Source organism: Argiope bruennichi, chromosome X2, assembly GCF_947563725.1.
Source record: "Argiope bruennichi chromosome X2, qqArgBrue1.1, whole genome shotgun sequence".
NCBI lineage: Eukaryota > Metazoa > Arthropoda > Arachnida > Araneae > Araneidae > Argiope > Argiope bruennichi.
In genome coordinates this window covers 74,812,894-74,833,019 of record NC_079163.1, presented here as the reverse complement: position 1 = coordinate 74,833,019, position 20,126 = coordinate 74,812,894, and the positions used below count along the sequence as shown (strand labels likewise).

General features: G+C 29.6%; 1 protein-coding gene across 1 annotated transcript in view; it reads left to right on the top strand.

Moving 5' to 3' along the window:
- Positions 1–18,210, top strand: part of LOC129960462 (diacylglycerol kinase theta-like) — a 76,013-nt gene extending 57,803 nt beyond the window's left edge. Inside the window, exons 20-21 of the mRNA XM_056073911.1 lie at positions 14,280–14,378; positions 16,923–18,210. Coding sequence (XP_055929886.1) covers positions 14,280–14,378; positions 16,923–17,012 — 189 coding nt within the window. The 3' untranslated portion in view covers positions 17,013–18,210. The remainder of the gene's footprint in view (positions 1–14,279; positions 14,379–16,922) is intronic.
- Positions 18,211–20,126: the final 1,916 nt, after the last annotated feature.

Below are 20,126 nucleotides of genomic sequence, written 5' to 3'. Positions count from 1 at the left end.
AGGCAGATAACAAATCACTAAATACAAAACATTAATACTGCTCATCATCTGCTGGTTTATATTAGGTCGCTTCAACCTGGCTAGATTTTTTGATAGGGCATGGTATCACTTGGAATTCTGTAAAGGGATTGCTGTATCAGTTCCCAATAGAAATGATTCTTGCATTTTCTAGAACTTTAATTTTTATTATCATGGTTGAGGTTCATTAGCTTTACACCGATTCAGTATGCATTAAGAATTATTATAAATCTCTTTCCAGCGAAGAAACTATCATGGCAATAAAGCAATAATGCTGATCTCTTACAATATATACAAATATAGGGAGAGGAGAATTAAGTTTAATGATTTTCCTTGGAGTTGAAGCTCTCAAGGGCAATGTAAAAACTTGTAAATTTGGACTCACCATGTTGTTTTAGAATTACAGTGTTTTGTAAGCTTTTGCTGTAATTTTATTTACAATAATTGTGGTTTATAATTTCTCTGATTTCACTTACCTAATTAATTAGTGTAAGGAATGTTTGTCCATAATTAATATGCCTTGAATTCAGAGAATGAATTTTTGAAATTGAATCTGTAATTCACGAATATAAATATTTACTTTAAATTTTATCAAAATATATTAAAATTCATTGTGTAAATGAAAAATAACTTTTTTTTTCCTAACAAAATTGCTTCGATTATTATTATCAAATAAATAGTTATTGTCTCTACCGAGTTATTGATTAATTTGATTCTAACTACAGGTAGAAATGAAGTATTGTATTTAAATGTTCATATCAGTATTATTGAAGCAACTTTTCCTTTTCTGCTTGAATTATCACAATCTATTTATAAATTATTTTTTTCTTCTTTTTCGAGGTTTGAAATCATATATGAAAGGAATGTGTTTTAAAAAGGTATCGTATAAAATACTTTGCGTCTAACAGATTTATGTCAAATCCTCATTCCATACTTCAAAAATTGGAACTAAATTACTTAGATTGAACCATTCATGATAACTTAATTCAGTTTCATGTACTTAAAATTTTGCTTTTTAAGTCAGTTTCTGGTTCGAATTCATATTGAAATAAATTCATTCCAGCCTAAAAGAGTAGCAAATATATCCAATTAATAGCTTGTTACTCTATTCACTCCTCACCCCTCATATAAAAGATTTTTTATTTTGCTTTTAATTTCAATGCTAAGAAATTTTATTATGAATGTTTTCTTTTATTTATGGTCTTTTCATGAAAGGGCTAGAAAAATATCCAATAAGCACATTCGTTTGTAAAAGATCCCCGTGTTTCTCCTGTCTCTTCGACGCGTGTAGCTAAAATCCCTTGCGAAATCTCATTGTATATAAGCACAATGAAGAAATACTTTCCCTATCTATATCTCAGGTTATATAAGACCAGGGATAAAATGTTCGAGAGCTTTTCCCTTATTCCTTTCTGTGTCGTTCTGTGTTGTGTGGTTGCTCGTCGCTCTTGCTTGTAAATAATGCGTGCTTCTCCAAGATGAAATAAAACGACGTCACGAAATCGAAACTCTCTTCACTGTCTTCGAAACTGCATTTTGCTTCACTTAAAATAATGCTTACATATTAAAGAGTCGACAAGGATAGTTTTCTGTGAAAAATTGTCAAATGAACTAAAAGAATTAAAATTAAATCCACGGGTGAGACCGTCGTTGCATTGCGTCTCCGCAGCTCGCCATTCATCGAAGATGGTTCCGTACTGGTGTGGCCATTTGCTTCGACCGTCACGCTGACTGCAGTGACGAAGCTCCCTTGCCGTGACGAAGTTCCATGCCAACCGATGCAATATCCCCTGCATTCCGTCATGTTACCTCATTGTCGATGTGACCTCATTCCCGCTTTGTTGTTCAATAGATACCCTTGTGTTTGTGCTCCATATCGTCATGTGCGTGCTCCTTATATCTTCAATTAGTTGGGGCTCCTTGTCATCATAAAAAATTTTCTGGCTCTGCTGAATAATTCCAATCTCGACGTCATTTCCTTGTTATATTATCATCACCAAAATAATAGTCACCTGCCGTAGTCTTCAGTGGCAGTTCCAGTACACAAAATTGCATTTTTGTGATTAATTAAAGTGATGATTTATTAAAAAAAGTTTAACGTTTCCTGGCTCAATGGGTGAAAATCAAGATTTATATTGTGTTTTTTTCTTTTCTTTTGATTTTCTTTTTTGAATTTTAGAATTATTGCAAACTAAATTTTTATAGTATTATAGTATTTTTATAGCTTTATTTAAAGTATTGAATTTTTAGTCTTTTTTTATCAAATCTATTTTTTAAATTTTATGCATAAATTTGTTTTTTATTTGAAATATACTTTAATGTTGTTAAGATCTGGAAAAATGACTGACCAAGATAAAACAAATGTGTCTAGCCCTCAAAGTTCAGAAAATAAAATTGATTAGGAAGAAAATGATCAGATAGCCCAGGAACCCTCCATAATCCCTTTTGATCCCAAAAATGGGATGAAAGTGGATTTATGGTTGGGATATTTTAACAAAATTTGTCAAGAGAATAAGAAAAATGACTTGGGGAAAATTAAAAATATTGCTAAATTTCTAAAAGGGTCAGCTTAAACACATTATATAAATGCTTAAATATTGATAATTTTGGTGAGTTATGTTGTGTATTAACTGAACAGTTTATTCAACCCAACATTGTTAATTTTTCTGACTTTTCACAATTGAAATTTGATTAAAAAAATGCTAAATTAGTTGATTATTGTCATCAAAAATTAAATTATGGCAGATAGTTAGTCCTTAATCCACAACTGATTTTAGAAAGTCTTTCTGATGGACTGCCAACTCAACTAAAACAATTGGTAAGCATGAAAGCTCCTTGTACCCCTACAGAATAGTTTACAATAACAACTAAACTATAAAAATGGAAGAATCTTCAGAACCAAACCCAGGCAGGTATAATGAAACCAGAATCAGAGTAAGGCAACCAGCACCTTTTACACCTAGGTATAATTTTAATTATAGATTTCAAAATTCTTTTATTCCGTGAGCTCACAATAATTTGAGACAAAATTATCATAATTCAATAAGGCCACGTCCCAATAATTTCAATAACTATGATCATAATTTGCATTATCAACAAAGATTACCATCTTCTCCATGTAGAATTTGTACTCAAATAGGTATTCCAAAGGTTTATCATTGGACACAAGTTTGTCCCTTTTATCAACCTCAGTTTATGACCAATGCTCCAATAACAGCCAATTTGACTTCCCCGTGCACAGAAGTCCCTCTTGGTTGTTTTGAAAATTCTAAAATGAGACCAATTTCTTCTAATGAGGCCCCTGACCCATTACAATGACAATTATTAGTGTCCGGACACATCTCAACTTTACCAAGTCTAGCGAACTTGGACAATGTTTATAACCCTCATAGTAATGTAAATATTATTATTGTCACAGGATCCACTCTTTCAATTATATCTTCAGATATTGTAAAAAAACTTAACTTGACAAGAAAAAATGTACATCAGAAAAGCACATGGAATGTTCAAATTAACCCAAATTTGTGACATATATTTAAAAATTGGCCAAATAAATAAGAAAATCATATTATATATTCTGGACAATCCTTTACCATATATTATTTTAAGATTTCCAGATTGTAGTTTATATAAATTAATTATAGATTGTAACAAAAATAAAATATTTCAAAATGGAAAAAATTATTACCAACTTGCATACCAATAATAATTATATGTCTTTACACATTGTTGAAAATAATAACACTAGTGATAATAAGGTCAAGGTAATGAATACCTCAGAAAAATTTTTCCCTCCTCTGACTGTAAATAAAGTATCTGAACATGTGTTATCTCTGGTGTCAGAATATTCTCATGTGTTTGCAAAAAATAAATATGATGTTGGTAAAATAAGAATGGAACCCCCTAGAATAAATTTAACATCTGATTTACCAGTTTCACTAAGGGCTTATAGAACCTCTGCTACTGATGAATTTGAAATAAATAAGCAAATTAAAAATTTGTTAGATGCAGCTTTAATAATAGAATCTACTAGTAATTGTTCCTCCCCTGTAACATTAGCATATAAGAGATGAAAATAGAAAAAACCGTCTTTGTATTGATTATTGTAAAATTAATTCCCTTTGCAAATCTGAGGCAGAGTCTCTCCCTAGAATAGATACCTTATTAGATAAATTAAGTACTGCTAAAGTTTTTTCACTTTGGATCTTGCATCTGGATATTAGCACATACCCTTGCATGAACAAGATAAACTTAAACTGGCATTTGTAACTACTGAATTTTTATATGAATTTCAAGTCCTACCTTTTGGCTTTAAAAAATGCACCTGCTATATTCAATAGAACTATTCGTATAATTTTAAATATACATAAATTTTCAAATTTTGCATGTCACTATTTTGATGACATAGTAATTTTCTCTAACTCATTAGAGAAACACTATGATCATTTAAAAAAGATTTCAAGTATGTGAAAAAGAAAACATTAAATTAAATGCATTTCTCCTGATAATCATAATAGTGCAAGTATTAAAAAATTACAACCTCCAAAAGATGTTAAACAACTTGAAGGTTTCTTGGCTTTGTAAATGTTTATAATAAGTTTATTGATTCTTATGCTAAAATTAGAGAACCCTTAAATAATCTTCGTAAAAAAGATACACCATGGCAATGGACAGAAGACTGTCAAAAAGCTTTTGAAATATTAAAAAAATAAATTGGTAACTAAACCAGTGTTACAACTATATAACCCTAATTTACCTCTTCATGTTTTTTGTGATGCATCTCAGGTAGCCATTGGACCTATTCTAAAACAGCCTAACTGTTCTGATAAATTACATCCTTTATCTTATCATTCAAGAACTTTACGTTCTTATGAAAAAAATTATTGTATAACTGAGTTGGAATGTTTAGCAATAGCAGATGATCTTGATAAATTTTATTACTATTTATGTGGGAAAAATTCATAATTCGTACTGATCATGCTGCTCTTGTGTGGCTTTAAAATGTAAAAAAATTAAGGGGAAGATTATTTCGTTGGTCTTTAAAACTAAGCATGTTTGATTATGAAGTTAAATATTTAAAGGGGACAGCTAATGTTGAAGCTGATATGTTATCAAGGCATCCTACTGCTCAGTATGTCCAGCATTCTGTGCATTTATTGGAATGAGATGAGACAAAACACTGTCAAAATGTAAACAATTTAGGTGATACTAAATATAAAAATATTAATGATGTACTTGTAATTAAAAAGAAAAATTTGTTTAAAATAGTTGTACCTTTTTCTCTTAGGAGAAAAGTTTTGCAAAACGCTCATGAACAATGTGGGCATCCAGGCACTAAAAAAAATGATAAATTTAATTACTCCTCAGCATTATTGGCCCCTTATTACTCAAGATATTGCACTTTTTGTTAAACATTGTGATATTTGTCAATTAAATAAAAAAAAAGCACCAAAAAAATGGCCTTTTACAGGCTGTGCCCCCCACTGATCATCCTTTTGAATGTCTTTCTGTTGATACTGTTGGTGGATTTAACTATTACAATTCAACTAAAAAATTTCTTCATATATTAATTGATCATGCGACTAGATATGTTTGGGATTTTCCTTCCATAACTGAAAATTCTGAAACTTATATTAATGTATTAAAGAAAGTTTTCCAAATTCAGGTTCCTTTCAAATTATTAACCGATAGAAATGGGGTTTTACCTCATCTAAATTCAAACATTTCCGCAGAAATTACAGTGTCAAGCATCTGTTAACATCTTCACATCAGCCACAAACTAATGGGAAATATGAAAAAGTTAACCAGTCAATAGTAACTAAATTAAAGAGCAAGGTCAATTCTCCTACTAAAATTCATTGGAATAGACTTTTAGAACAAGTAATCAATAAATATAATTTAACACCCCATTCAGTTACAAAATTTCCTTCTGCATATTTGTTATTTGGCACCTTACCTTATTCTCCTCCCTTAACTCAAAATCAATTCTATCCTCCAGTAGAAGAAGCCAGAAAATTAGCTAAAGATAATACAATAAAACATCATGATAAAAATAAAATAAAATAAGATATGATGCTAGATTTATAGATTCTCCATTCAAACCTGGTGACATTGTAATGTATGAGGAATTTAATTACCCATATCATAGAAAATTATCTCCAGTATTTTCAGGTCCATATGAAATAGTAACTAAAATTTCAGATGTAAATTATGAAATAACTAAACCAAATGCATTAACAAACAAAGCTACTGATATTGTCCATGTATCAAGCATATTATCCACCAGAAAAATTAAAATTGTCATGAATAATAATTTAAAAAAATCCTTTTATTTCCCATGTTTCTTCCACATAATCCCCAACTTAGGTTGGCCCATTGTCTCCACTTGTAAGAGTCAGTTTTTCTTTTCTTCATGATGATGATATAATAGGCGCCATCACAACATAAATTAAAATACATCAGTCTTATTGAGATGTGAGTATAGGGTCAACCTCACAATTAATTTCTATCTCTTTCTATTTTTATCCTGGATATGTTGTTCTCCACTGTGGAAATAAATATTCCTGGATGAGAGTAGAAAGAGAGTAAGAATTACGTCCCCCTTCTTGATGTTCTAATTTTGGGTCATTAAGTTTCACCCACTACTAGAAATTGGTGGACAAGGTTGAACTAGTCACCACTAATTGGCAAACTAGTGAGTTAAAAGTTTTTTATCCTTTTAAAATTACACATTTTTATGTCATTTGTTTTGAGTATTAATGTTTATAATAAGAGTATTTTGAATCTCATATTATTTTCAGATTCAGGTGTTACATACAAAAATCAGAACTATGATGATATATTATTTTTATATATGTTCAATTTGTTATTCCATTATTTTACATTCAATTTGATAATTTTGGTGAGCCTTCTGCTGTTTAAAGGACACTGTGTGCAAGTATTCTTTAGAGTCATTCGTCACCATATAGAGACAATCTTACAGACTGAGAGACAATAGACTGAGTTTCTGCTGAAAATCATTTTCATATTGCACATTTTAATATTATTATTTTTGGTGTTGTTGAATATGTAAGTTCATCTAATATTTTCACAGATATTACTTTATCTTTTTTATGATTTACATAATCTTGTTCAAAATGATTTTTATATTAATGTAAAGGCAAGGGAAGCTTGGTATCACTTTTAATATGCCTTTAAATTTTAATTATTCTTACTTGAATACCACTGTAAGGTATGGCTGTGTGTCGAGGGTCCAGGCGCATTTCCACGTATTGCGGTAGGGGGAAAATTGTGATGATATTTTAAACTAATTTCAATTTAATTAATTTCCAAGGTTTTATCTTAATTTAGTTCATAGTAACTCCATTCTAAAATATTCTCTTATTTCAGGATCTAATTCCACTTTCTCTACTTAATTAATTCAAGAGAGCTTTGTAAAATTGCTGAAACGACTAAAAGCCTAACTTTCCTACACTCCGCGTGAAGGGCTAGAAAAATGTCCAATAAGCACATTCTTTGTTAAAAGATCCCCGTGTTTCCCCTGTCTCTTCGACGCGTGTAGCGAAAATCCCTATCGAAATCTCATTGTTTATAAGCACTGTGGAGAAATCTTTTCCCTCATTCCTTTCTGTGTCGTTTTGTGTTTTGTGGTTACTCGTCGCTCTTGCTTGTAAATAATGCGTGCTTTTCCAAGATGAAATAAAACGACGTCACGAAATCTAAACTCTCTTCACTGTCTTCGAAACTGCATTCTGCTTCACATAAAATAATGCTTTATATATATATATATATATATATACAGTACACTCCCGATTATCCGCGGAATTGGGTGGCGCGGCCGCCGCGGATAACAAAAATCGCGGATAATCCGAAAAAAGCTAAAACCGGGTATAGCAAAAGAGAAAACAGTCATTCCAACTTTGAAAAATCGTTTTATGTGCAATAAAACGTAAAATAAACAGCAGGAAATGTTTAACTAACGCTTAATATTTTAGTATATCACTCAAAACTAACCTAAAATGCATTTTGTTAATGAAAACAGAAAAGTGCTTTGTATTTACGAGAGGCGTCAAGGATACACAGAAAAATTAATACATATGTACTGTTTTAATACTGTAATGTATTATGTAATTACAAAAGCATAACTGTAAAACTACACCTTTTTGAAAAAATCAGTAAAAAAAAAAAAAAAAAAAAAAAAAAAACTTTGTGCGGCAGGCGCGGATAACCCGCCCGCGGATAATCGGGAGTCTACTGTATGTATATATATATATATATATATATATATATATATATATATATATATATATATATATATATATATAATATAAGCATTATTTTATGTGAAGCAGAATGCAGGTTTGAAGACATTAAAGATAAAATTTATCTTTTTAAAATTCATTTTAATCCATCGGGAAAGCATAATTATTTACAAGCGGAGACGTGGGCAAGGCACTGTTGACTACTGGAGAGTTTTGTGATAATGTAAAACACAAGTGATATTTTGGAAATCTGGTTGATTCAATTTGGCACTATAGACCACTGGTGAGTAAACTAGGCGATTATTATATTGTAGTGATAATATAACAAGGAAATGACGTAGAGCTCGGAATTGTTCAGCACAGTTAAGGAGCCAGAAAATTTTTTATGATGACAAGGAGCCCCAACTCCTTGAAGATATAAGGAGCATGCACATGGCGATATGGAGCACAAACGTTGGCTCCAAAATCACATTGGCTGGCGTATAACGACGCAGCGAAACTATGCCACGGGAGACTGTAGACGGCTGGCCGCAACGAAGAGTGTCGACAAAGAGCTGTTGCATGATTCATTTTCTTTTCTCGCGGATATAATTTTTATTCTTTTAGTTCATTTGACAATTTGTCACAGCAAACTATCCGGTCGACTCTTTAATATGTAAACATTATTTTATGTGAAGCAGAATGCAGTTTTGAAGACAGTGAAAAGACTTTTGATTTCGTGACGTCGATTTATTTCATATAGGAGAAGCACGCATGATTATTCACAAGAAGGCGCGGACATGGCATGTCCGTCACAGTGCGGCACAAAAGCAGTAGTCGGGAAGAAGCGAGAGATAAATTATCCCTCGTCTTATGTAACATGAGATATGGATAGGGAAAATATTTTTTTACAGTACTAATATATTAAGATTCTGATGGGGATTTCTGACGGATGTCAATCACAAGGAAGGGAAACGCAGGGATCTTTTAAAAAAATGTGCTTGCTGGGCATTTTTCTATCCCTTCACGCGGAGAATGTGTCGGAATTTTGCCGATTCAGCAATTTTATAAAGCTTCTCTTGAATTAATTAAGTAGAGAAAGTGGAATTGGATCAAGAAATAAGGGAATGAACTTACTATGGGCTAAATTAAGATAACTTTGTAAATAAATTAAATTGAAATTAGAGTTTATATATATATATATAATATATATATATATTCCACAATTTTGCACCCCTGTTGATGGTGCTCAGGGCACTCATCCTGCCTGCCCAACCCTAGCTACGCCATTGATTTTAAGCATATCAGAAAGTGCTTGCTGAAATTTTTTCTTCTCAAACACTAATCAGTCATTTTCGACTTATATGACGACATCACTGGCAAGAAAATGCGGTATTACAGATTACTTAAAATCTTTCCCTTGCTTGATTATGTGCTAATCGCATTCTCTGTGAATCATAAGAGAGAAGGAAGAAAAGAGAGAACTGAAATCTTGAAAGAGAGAGGGATAATAGCCGCATCAGAGTGAAGGGCTTTTACATTACGTTATGATCAACTTGGAAATGTCGGATTAATTGGTCTCTATTTCCCCTCCTTAACTTCCAAAACTAGATAATTTTATTAATATTAATTTAAAAATCTCTATATAAGCAGTTTTACATTGCACATTTTGGTAAACTGAAATTTGAAAGAATTGCAATTACGAGCCGTTTTCTGGAGATTTGGTTTCAATATCTTCCTTATAAAATAATTCAAAATATAAATTTTAAATTTTCGTACAGATTATAAAGTAATTAAAATAACATTTTTAATTAGATATAAATTATATTTAATTATAAAGCAATATAAAGTATAAGGGACCAATATTATAAAAACCTTGCTAAAGGATTTTTATCCCTGCTTTTGAATCTTGAGTTATCTTTTGAGTTAAGTAATTTTTTGTTACTCATCCACTTTTGAGAGGATTAATTTTTGAGGAAATAATTAATTTAAAAAGTGGGTTTGAATCAGAATGTAACAGAAAATTTAGAATAAAGTATTATGGGCTAATTCAAGGAGAGAAAAAAAAACTAGAAATTTATTTAGAATTTAAAACAGATTAATGATATGTCATTGCACGTACGCGCGCGCACGCACACACAATGTAGCCTAGGGCCCTTGATGCACGCTTAATGCCCCTAGCCCTTAATCCATGCCTGAATCTGTGTGTGTGTGACATATTTTCTTGCGAAAGGAAAAGCACTTATGGCGTTCTTTAAATATTAGTTTTTGCTTATTCTTGATTTTCAAGAAAAGAGCTTTTTTTTTTTCTTTTTTTTTTTAAAACAGGACCATGTATCAGCGTAGTTTGAATAGAGCAACAACAAACAAAAAACGCGGAAAAATTAATCACATAACTCAAGAAGGCAATTTAATGGATATGGCTTCAGCGCGTGTGAGGGAAAATAAGAGTGGGTGCAACTCAAAAGCTTAAATGCAGTCTGAGTCCAAGTGACTAGAAAATAATAATTTTTAGAACTCGGATAAAGTGAAAACATTACAGTTTTAGATATCTACGCCTCCATATGCTTTGTATGGATATTGTAAGAATATCTTTTATTATGCAGATTTATGGGTAATAATTGAATTAAAATTAGTTGACTAAAATAAATTTTTATGAAAACATAAATCCGTTATCTCATCTTCCTTAGTATGTGCACCTGCAATTATTTTTTTACTTCTACTTTTCACCATTTGCCAATCAAAGGCTTAATATATCTTTCAAACAAATAGTAATTCTTAATAATAATATCAAATAATTAATTATGGAAGTTTTCAGAATAGTAATAATTTAAAACGTTTTAATTTAAATTGGTTTATCAGCATTACACTTTTTTTAGGTCTTTACAGATCACCAAAAATTTTAAATGTCTTGTTCTCAATTTCTAAATATAAAAAATGCTATATTATTAACTTTCATTTTCTCAAAATTAATTATTTTACAATTTCAAAAATTTATAATGCACAATGAAATTAGAAACATTGCTTAGAAACTAAAAACTCAAACAAAAAAATTCAAATGTGAAAATTAAATTTAAAAAAAATTTCGAAGAAAGGTAAAGAGCTGCTGAACAAATCAGAAATTTTTAAAATCCCATCTCGTAAAAGGCGGGACAAATTTTTAAAATTCCGGTATTTATTTGTAGCAGTTGCATTTTGTTAATGTTACTGTTGTACATTGTATTGAGGTATGGGACTATGTTCGGGTTGAGTTCTTTTTTAATTTTTGCATAAAAAAGATTGAAAAAACATCTGTGAAACCAAAATTTATCAGTTGGACAAAAGTTAAAAAAAAAAAAAAAGCCTTTTAATTTAATTTTATTTAATTATGTATTTATTATTATTATTTTGACTAAAAAGAGATATAAAGTAAAAATCACTTAATTTAGAGATTTATCAAATGATTTGTTTAAATTTTTGCAAATAGTTTAAGAAATTTATTACTTAGTTCTTGAATTAAAAAATAAGCTGTATTTCTATACATTCTTTAAATATTCGACTGACAAGTAATGTTTTTTGCATTTTGAAACATTAAAATAACTATAAGATATTTCTGAACGAATGAATTACTTATACTCTAGTTCAGGAACTGCAGAACATATTGAGAAATTATTATATCAAATTTGAACAACAACAAAAAATATGCATTAGATTTTAATTTATGAAGTTTCTTTTTAGAAAATTTTACCTAAGATTAGAACTTTAGAGAATATAATTTAAAGGCGTAAAACAGCATTAAAATGTATATAAATACAAATATAAAGGTCCGTGTAACTTTCTGAAAGTGGACTTAAAAGCAAAATACAAATGGTTTTATAAAGAAAACTGTTCAAACATTAAGAGTATTAAATAAAAAAATTAATCATATTTTTGCAAAAATCGACTTTTTAACGTATTCATCTACCTTAAAAAACGCATGATGATGAAATTACAGACGTAAAGATCCAAAACTAGTAAAACAGAAATTCAAAAATAACGAACAAGCTTGTTCGATGATATTCGAAATCGTTTGGAGTATTTGGTTTGCAAAGACAATCACTGTGGACCTTTTGTTGAACATGTACACCTTTTTCCTTGAGAAAGAACACATAGTCATTTTTTAAATACTAAATTTTATTCGTTCATGATTTTTACAGAAAGGGTTTCATCTTAAAAATTAATTTTGAGAGTTTTTGTTCAAACTATGACCATACACCAGTTGTAGTCCGAATAGGAAGGTAGAAAACGTGTGAAAGAAATCAAAACTCGTTTAACTTTAAAAGAGAAGTAAAGTAATATAAAATATTTACTTTAGATGCGTTTTCGACACAATATGGAAAAATAAGCATCCACACAACTTAGAAGTTAATGCGAATCCTGTGTTCGAGCGATTAAAAAATGATTAATTTTAGAACACGGATAAATAGAAAAAATATATAGGAGACTTTAGATAATGATTGTTTTGCTGCAATGCCAAGCAGTTTTTAAAATCAAAAGCCATAACTCTGTTTATTGTAAAATTGAATTAAGGATGAACCTTAAATGTAGTTTTCAAATACTGTTATGAACAATTATATGCCTTGACTATTCGAGAGAAACGCGGCGCCTCTAAGAATATGTAAGCAGAAAAAGGTTGCGATAAATTAAATGACAGCCTCTAAAATGGAGTTTAGTTTCAATTCTAATTTCGCTTTCAAAAGATTTGCTTCGACAGTAGTTTAGGTCACAGCTGTTAGATCGTGAGAAGCATGGGAAACCCGCGTAATTGAAAGGCTAGAGAAATTTTTAAATTGAATATAAATGGGAAAAAATAATTAAAAAAATATATACATTTTATTTATACATGTGTGAACATATTTTAGGTGTGTGTGTTTTTGTGTATGCTTGTACATATACACTAGTCGCCTCCGACGACCAGCTGGTTCAGCGGGCATAGAAGTTATTTTAAAGTCCAGATAAATCGTTTAGATATAACTTACATCCACTGGTTTTATCAAATTGTCTAACATTAAAACCGTATTATTCTAATTGTATTACTTTATTTTGTACTTAAATCTTTTTTAATGTCTGGTTCATCTATCTTATTAATTTCGCGCTATTGTTACGTCACTTTTTTATTTATTTTGTCACCTACACAGATATTAAACAATCTTTCTCCTTTAGCTTTCAACAATAGGAGAAAATCACACAGTTAAATATATGACGGAACAATGAAAACGGGTTAAATTTCAGGGTAATATATTTTTGTGCGCGTATTAAATTGGTAATCATTAAAAAGATAATTATTTAATTTTTTAAAAGATATAAAATTCGTTATTTTGTGCAATAATATTTTCAAAAGTTATCGCGCGGATGAAAACACCGAAATTCAGCTTAATTTTTATTAATTAAAATTAAAAAAAGAATCGTTCATAACTGCTTATTCACACTATCCAATATATATATGTCAAATTTGGTAGCTATAAGTCAAGCGGTCTGGCCTGTAACATTCATCAGCGCTCACATACATTGTTCATCTTTATTAATAGAGATGTATGTATGTAGGTATGCATTATTAACAGAAAGGTGTGTGTGTGTGTGTGTGTGTGTGTGTGTGTGTGTGTGTGTGTGTGTGTGTGTGTGTGTGTGTGTGTGTGTGTGTGTGTGTGTGTGTGTGTGTGTGTGTGTGTGTGTGTGTGTGTGTGTGTAAATTGATGTTTACTGAGAACCCTAATTCTCCATTTTCATCCATCTTTAGATTAGTTAATTAAATCTGTTAAATAAATCTGTATTTAATGCAATTAATTCCGAATCTTAAAATAATACTGCTGGTTATTGTTTGGCAAATTCACGCTTCTTACGAAAAAAAGATATTAATACTTATCCTATTAATATGGTTTCTGCAATTGAACTGGATTTAATGCAATTATATATATATAAAAAAAGCATATATAAAGTGAATTTTCGTGTTAGTATTGTGAATTATACATTATTTGAATTTTGACTGTCATTTTAAAATTTTAGTTACGAATTCGTCTAAATACTGAAGTACCAATCCAAGTTGATGGTGAGCCATGGATACAAAGTCCATGTGAAGTAGTTGTTCTGAGATCTGCTCTCAAGGTTTGTTTTATTTGTTTTTGTGTTTGCCTTGAATAAAAATAGATATTATTAGTTATAAAATGCTTTGTAATGTAAAGTGTTTTAATGACTACTTTTAAATTTGTTGTTTGCTTTTTAAGAAGGTAATTTTAAAATGTAATTAGTAACATTCTGTGTGCACATTTTTGTATCATCTGTACGCCTCCTTATACTTAAAAAGAGAAAACATTTTATATCGCTGTTTAATAAATATTTTAAGTTATTTTATTAAAGGTGGTGCAAGAAATGAAAATTCTCAATTCTTAGTAAAATAAACTTCTAAATAACAAATTTATATAAGTTTAAAGAGTGGTTTTTAAAAGAAGATGCCTTAGATAGCAGTGTATTATGTTTTCACTCTGTAAAAGTAAGCTGAAAATTCCGTATTACCTTGCAACTTTAAATCAGACATTAAAAATTTATATAATGAGGCATAAATTAAATATTATCCGTATAGTCTTTTTAAAGGTTATTGAGGTCATCAATTAAAAAATTGCTTTCTTTTCTTAGTTTTACTATTTGTTTTTTCTAATTAAAATTTCATTATTTAAGATTGTTTTCGCTATAATATAATTCTAATAACAGATCTATAATTTTACTTATAGTAATAATTTCAAGAGGTCAAGTTTATTGCTTCAAAACTAAATATTAATTTTTTTTATTTGGTCATCATTTCCTTTTAAATTAAATTCTAATTCGTTGTTAATTAATAGCTCATTTTTTATGTATCATAACTAGATTGTAGTATTGAAATTTAAATGCTCTTGTTTGATTTCTAAACTTTGGAACAAAATATCTTCGAAAGAATTTTGAAGTTACTTTAAAATTGTTAGAATGAATGAATTAATTAAAAAAAATGTGGGATTTTTTTGCTAATAGCTAATTAATGATAACTCATTCATTGTTTTTCATAGAGTTATAAAAATGAGTTTAATACACTCAGTTTATAACTGATGAAAATATGTCACTGGGGATAATTGTCTGAGTTTTTAATTTTTCGTCGGTATTCTCGCTTTAAGATTATCACAGCAGAAATAAATTTATATGCATAACAATCTGAAAAAGTGAAAACTTATTCTAATTACTTTCATTTTTACCATAAAACAAAAATTACTTATGGTAATTTCTTTGGTGCACTACTTTATTGAATGCAACTGATATGATTTTCATTTGCGATTTTGATTTCTTCTTTGGCTTAAAATACCCTTCAAAAAAGGGTACTTCATGCTAAAATTGGGTGATATTATTTCAACATGATACTTTGCATCAGGTATACAAAACTGATATAGATTAAGAATATTTTCACGAATTGCTTTCCAGCGTAGATAGTTCTGTTAGTTATTGTACGGATGCCGGATTAATGACCCCCCGATCGTGGTGACAATTTGGCGACAAAATGTATGATTTTAGTATCTTCGGGAATTTTGGCGATAAATCCATTAAGGCGCGATTTAAGGTGATATTTCTGAAATCTTCTTTGCCTTGATTCCGGAACATATAAAAGGCCATGAGACTGGGCTAATATCAGAATTCTTGTACATCCCACTAGCTTTCGAATGAGTCTACAATAAACTACTGAGTCGTTATTCGAATTCAGGAGAAATTTAATCTTTAGTATGCTATACATTACTGATATCAGCACTCTTCGAAAAGTAGGCAAATGAATGTAGGATGTGTTCTAAATGGAAGGTCTACAGATTCGCTAATAAGAAATTTTTCAAATATGAAAATGGCCGTCGGTTTGTTTCCATTGTGTTTATAACTTAATAAAATGGCACTTTTCTTATTTGGTTTTAAAAATTTCTTTCTTGACCATAATTAAAACAACAGGCTTTAGGTGGACAGGAGATATTAACAAGGAGTGAAAATGGCCCCATGCGTATTTGCTTTTTGACGAACGCCGATTTTAGTTGTGTATTGCACTAAAAAACTATATTTCTCCTGATCTTCAACATTCATATGATTTATTCTAGGTACACTCGAAAGATGATGGAATGGACAAGTTTTTGGTAAATTTGACAAATTGTAGTTTTAGAAAGATATTTGCGATATTCAGTATTAGACTGTTTGGCGACTAATCGATTTTGCATTTCGACAAAGTTTCGGCATATGTAGCTCGGTTTTAAATCCAAATATTCCTATGAAAATGCTGTCATCTTATAAGATATTCCCTGCTTTTTCAAGTTATATGCTTATTTTGTGTTTTAGTGAGTTGAAATTTTTTTAATTAGTATTTTTTACCGATTGGTAAAAAATACTAATCATTTATATTCATTTATCCACCATAACTCGCAAATTGTTAGATAAATGGCATAGTTGCTATAGTATTTTATGATCCATTTGGGTTCTTCTATTGCCCTCTTTCGTTTGACAGAGTAAAACAAACTCACCCAGTATAACATGGAATCTATGAATCTGTCCAAGTTAATTTTCAAGAGTTTGAACTTAACAAGAAACTGTTATTTATTATGATAGCATTTTTTGTATGGCTGTTTGCATACGATGAAATTCGTATTTCTTTTTCAGGCCACAATGTTACGGAAAAGCAAAATGAAGAGAAGAAATACCGAACCAGTTTTAGCATCGACAACGGATAAAACTGCGCCAGAAGAGTAATGTTTTATCCTGAACTTTATTCTAATGTCTGTTCAAAGTATAGTGCTCCCTATTTAGCATTCAACCCATTTCTGCATCTTATGGGTTGCAGAAAATAGTATAAGATTTTATTTAAATAAACATTCATATACAAAAGATGAAGGCCAACAGTGGTTAAAGAATACCATGCTAGTCATACCTCATCGTCAAGTATGAAAGTTAGTGGTTTATTACTCTGTTCATATATATGTTTATTTAAGAAGATATTTTAATGTTAATCGAGTTGCAAATTACAAATACTCAACTCAAATAGAAAATATCCTGTTATATATGCTATGATGTTTTATTTTATCTCAGAGAATCATTTTGTTCTCTATTAGTTTTCTACATTAAAAAGTGTTTGAAGGCTTTTTGAAAGTTTTTGTGATATTTTGCAGCTAAAGTGCTGCTGGTAATTGCAATTTTTTGGAAGTGCATTGTTATATTAGTTCTACTAGCTCATGAAAAGGTACAATGTACATGCATATATGGTGGGTGTATGGAAAACTCAGTTTACTTTTCTCTTTGTGCTATGCAATGGATGTAAAGTCGTCATAACAGTACTGATGTACTGCTTCCTGAAAGTATCAAGTCAGTATCCTTTGTCAACTATATATTTTTACACTTGATAAAATTGTACATCAGATATAATTTCATTGAAATCTTTCAACACATTTTATATAGTAACCAGAAGGAATTGTTTATGCTCATGTTTTTAAATTTGTATAGTCCTTTTAAATTATTATTCTATAATTTTTAGTTCAAACTGTTACATTAAAGTAGTTATGAAAATTATTAAAGCAACCCATTTTAAGTATTTTTATTTTGGCGATTCTTTGATGGAATTAAAGTACTTATATATAACAGTTTTAATTATGTTTTTGGAGTAATATTACTGAAAATTGCATTTCTCTAGCTTAAATGCCGAAGGATATGCAGCTGATATTTTCAAGTTACAAAACCTCTTTTTTTAATCCCACAAGTTTCACATGTTGTTTGCACTTATATTACTTGCTCAAATTTAATACTAATAGAAAAGTACTCTGAAGCTTTTATACACCCATTATATATATATGTATATATATTTATATTTATACATACACATGTTATACAAAGTTAGAAATTTCCACTTCTCTATCTATGTCATTGATTAAAATTTGAATTTGAGCTAGGAACAAAATTAATTTGGTGGCATTGCTTACTTACTGGTATGCAAATTCTAGAAATTTTTTTACTCATGCAAGAGAAGTTGCAATGAAATTTCTTTGTGTATGTATGTGAGTGTATATCTATCAATATCTATGTATGCATACATAAATATATGTATGTATATATACGTATTATGTAAGCTACTGCATTACATAAGCATGTATATTAATATTCAATGTATATATACATCATATAAATGTATGTATATGCATACAAATATGCACACATATATTGTAATTAACATATTTATTGTAAATTGACAGTTTTTACTGTATATTATGAACTTTATAGATTAAGTTCTAATATGCCAAATGTTTGCACTAGTCAACTGCCATATTTCTTTGGTAGTGCATCTTTCTCGTTTTTGTGTAAAGGAGAACAGATGTAATTTACAGATTTTTTTTTTGTCTTTGTTGTGTGTTTAAACTATTTATATAGTTGTTTAAGTCTATTTAAATCTATTTATAAACATGTGAACCTCAGTATTGCCATCGTTAGTCAAATCTCTAATGAAAGGGATTCTAAAAATTATGAACTTTATCTACTCTTAGATGTTTAAAATGTAGATAGTTTAGCTGTGAGAAATCTTGTTCAGATTTTTGTTAGAATAAGTTCTTATTTTTGAAGTAAAATTATATTTATTTTATACATCTGTTATTAGCTTTGTTCGTTTTATTGTGTATGTATGAAATTTGATTTTGATAGTTTTTCGTAACTATTTCTTCTTAATCACATAGTAATTTATATTTAAATTATGGAAGTAAATTGATTTTTGTTAAAATGTCTCTAAATTGTTGTACACATTTATAACCAGTTGAGAATTCAAACTATCTAGTTAGTAATTATGAGGAAAGCTTTTTACCCTATAATCTATCAATTTCAATAACATTAAAATAGCTCTTGTATTTGATGCTCAATTGAGTGAAAAATCATAAATTATATGTATTGCATAATATCATTTTAAATAGTAGCTCAGTTTTATGGTTTGTATATATGCAATATTCAGAATTTTTAATGTAAGAAATTCTGCTTATGAAAATTTGTTGTACTACAAAGGAGGGGAATTTAGCTTGTTACTGTTTCTTGCATAGATATATCTAAAAAGCGTTGTATATGCTTATGATTTGTATACATCACGAAATTTATCTTATGAAACTGAAGTGTGTTAGGGATTTTATTTGCAAATGCTTTTTCTGTTTTAAAAATAAGATACCATAATAATCTATATTATTATCTAACAGTGTATTTCAATTACGTTTTGTCATTTTTTGACAAAAAAAAAAGTAATTGTGTGATTTTCTAGTGTTTTATTATTTGCAAAACACTTGAGATAAGTGGCCCACATAATTTGTCCATTTCTAACAATGTGTGTTTCATTTATGTTTTCTCATTTTTAGACGAAAACCAAAGTAATTGTGTGATTTTCTAGCGTTTCATTATTGAAACTTGGAAATAAGTGACCTATATAATTTGTTCATACCTAACAGTGTGTGTTCCAGTTAAGTGTTTTCATATTTTGATGAAAACAAAAGTGTTTGTGTGATTGTCTAGCGTTGTAATATTTACATAAACTTGAGATAAGTGACCTACATAATTTGTTCATACCTAACAGTGTGTGTTCCAGTTAAGTATTGTTATATTTTGAGGAAAACTAAAGTATTGTGTGATTATCTAGCATTACAATATTTACATAAAACTTGGGATAAGTGACCTATATAATTTGTTCATACCTAATAGTGTGTGTTCCATTTAAGTTTCGTCATTTTTTGACAGAAACAAAAATAATTGTGTGATTTTCTAGCCTTGCATTGTTAAAACTTGAAATAAGTGGCCTATATAATTTGTTCATACCTAACAGTGTATGTTCCAGTTAAGTATTTTCATATT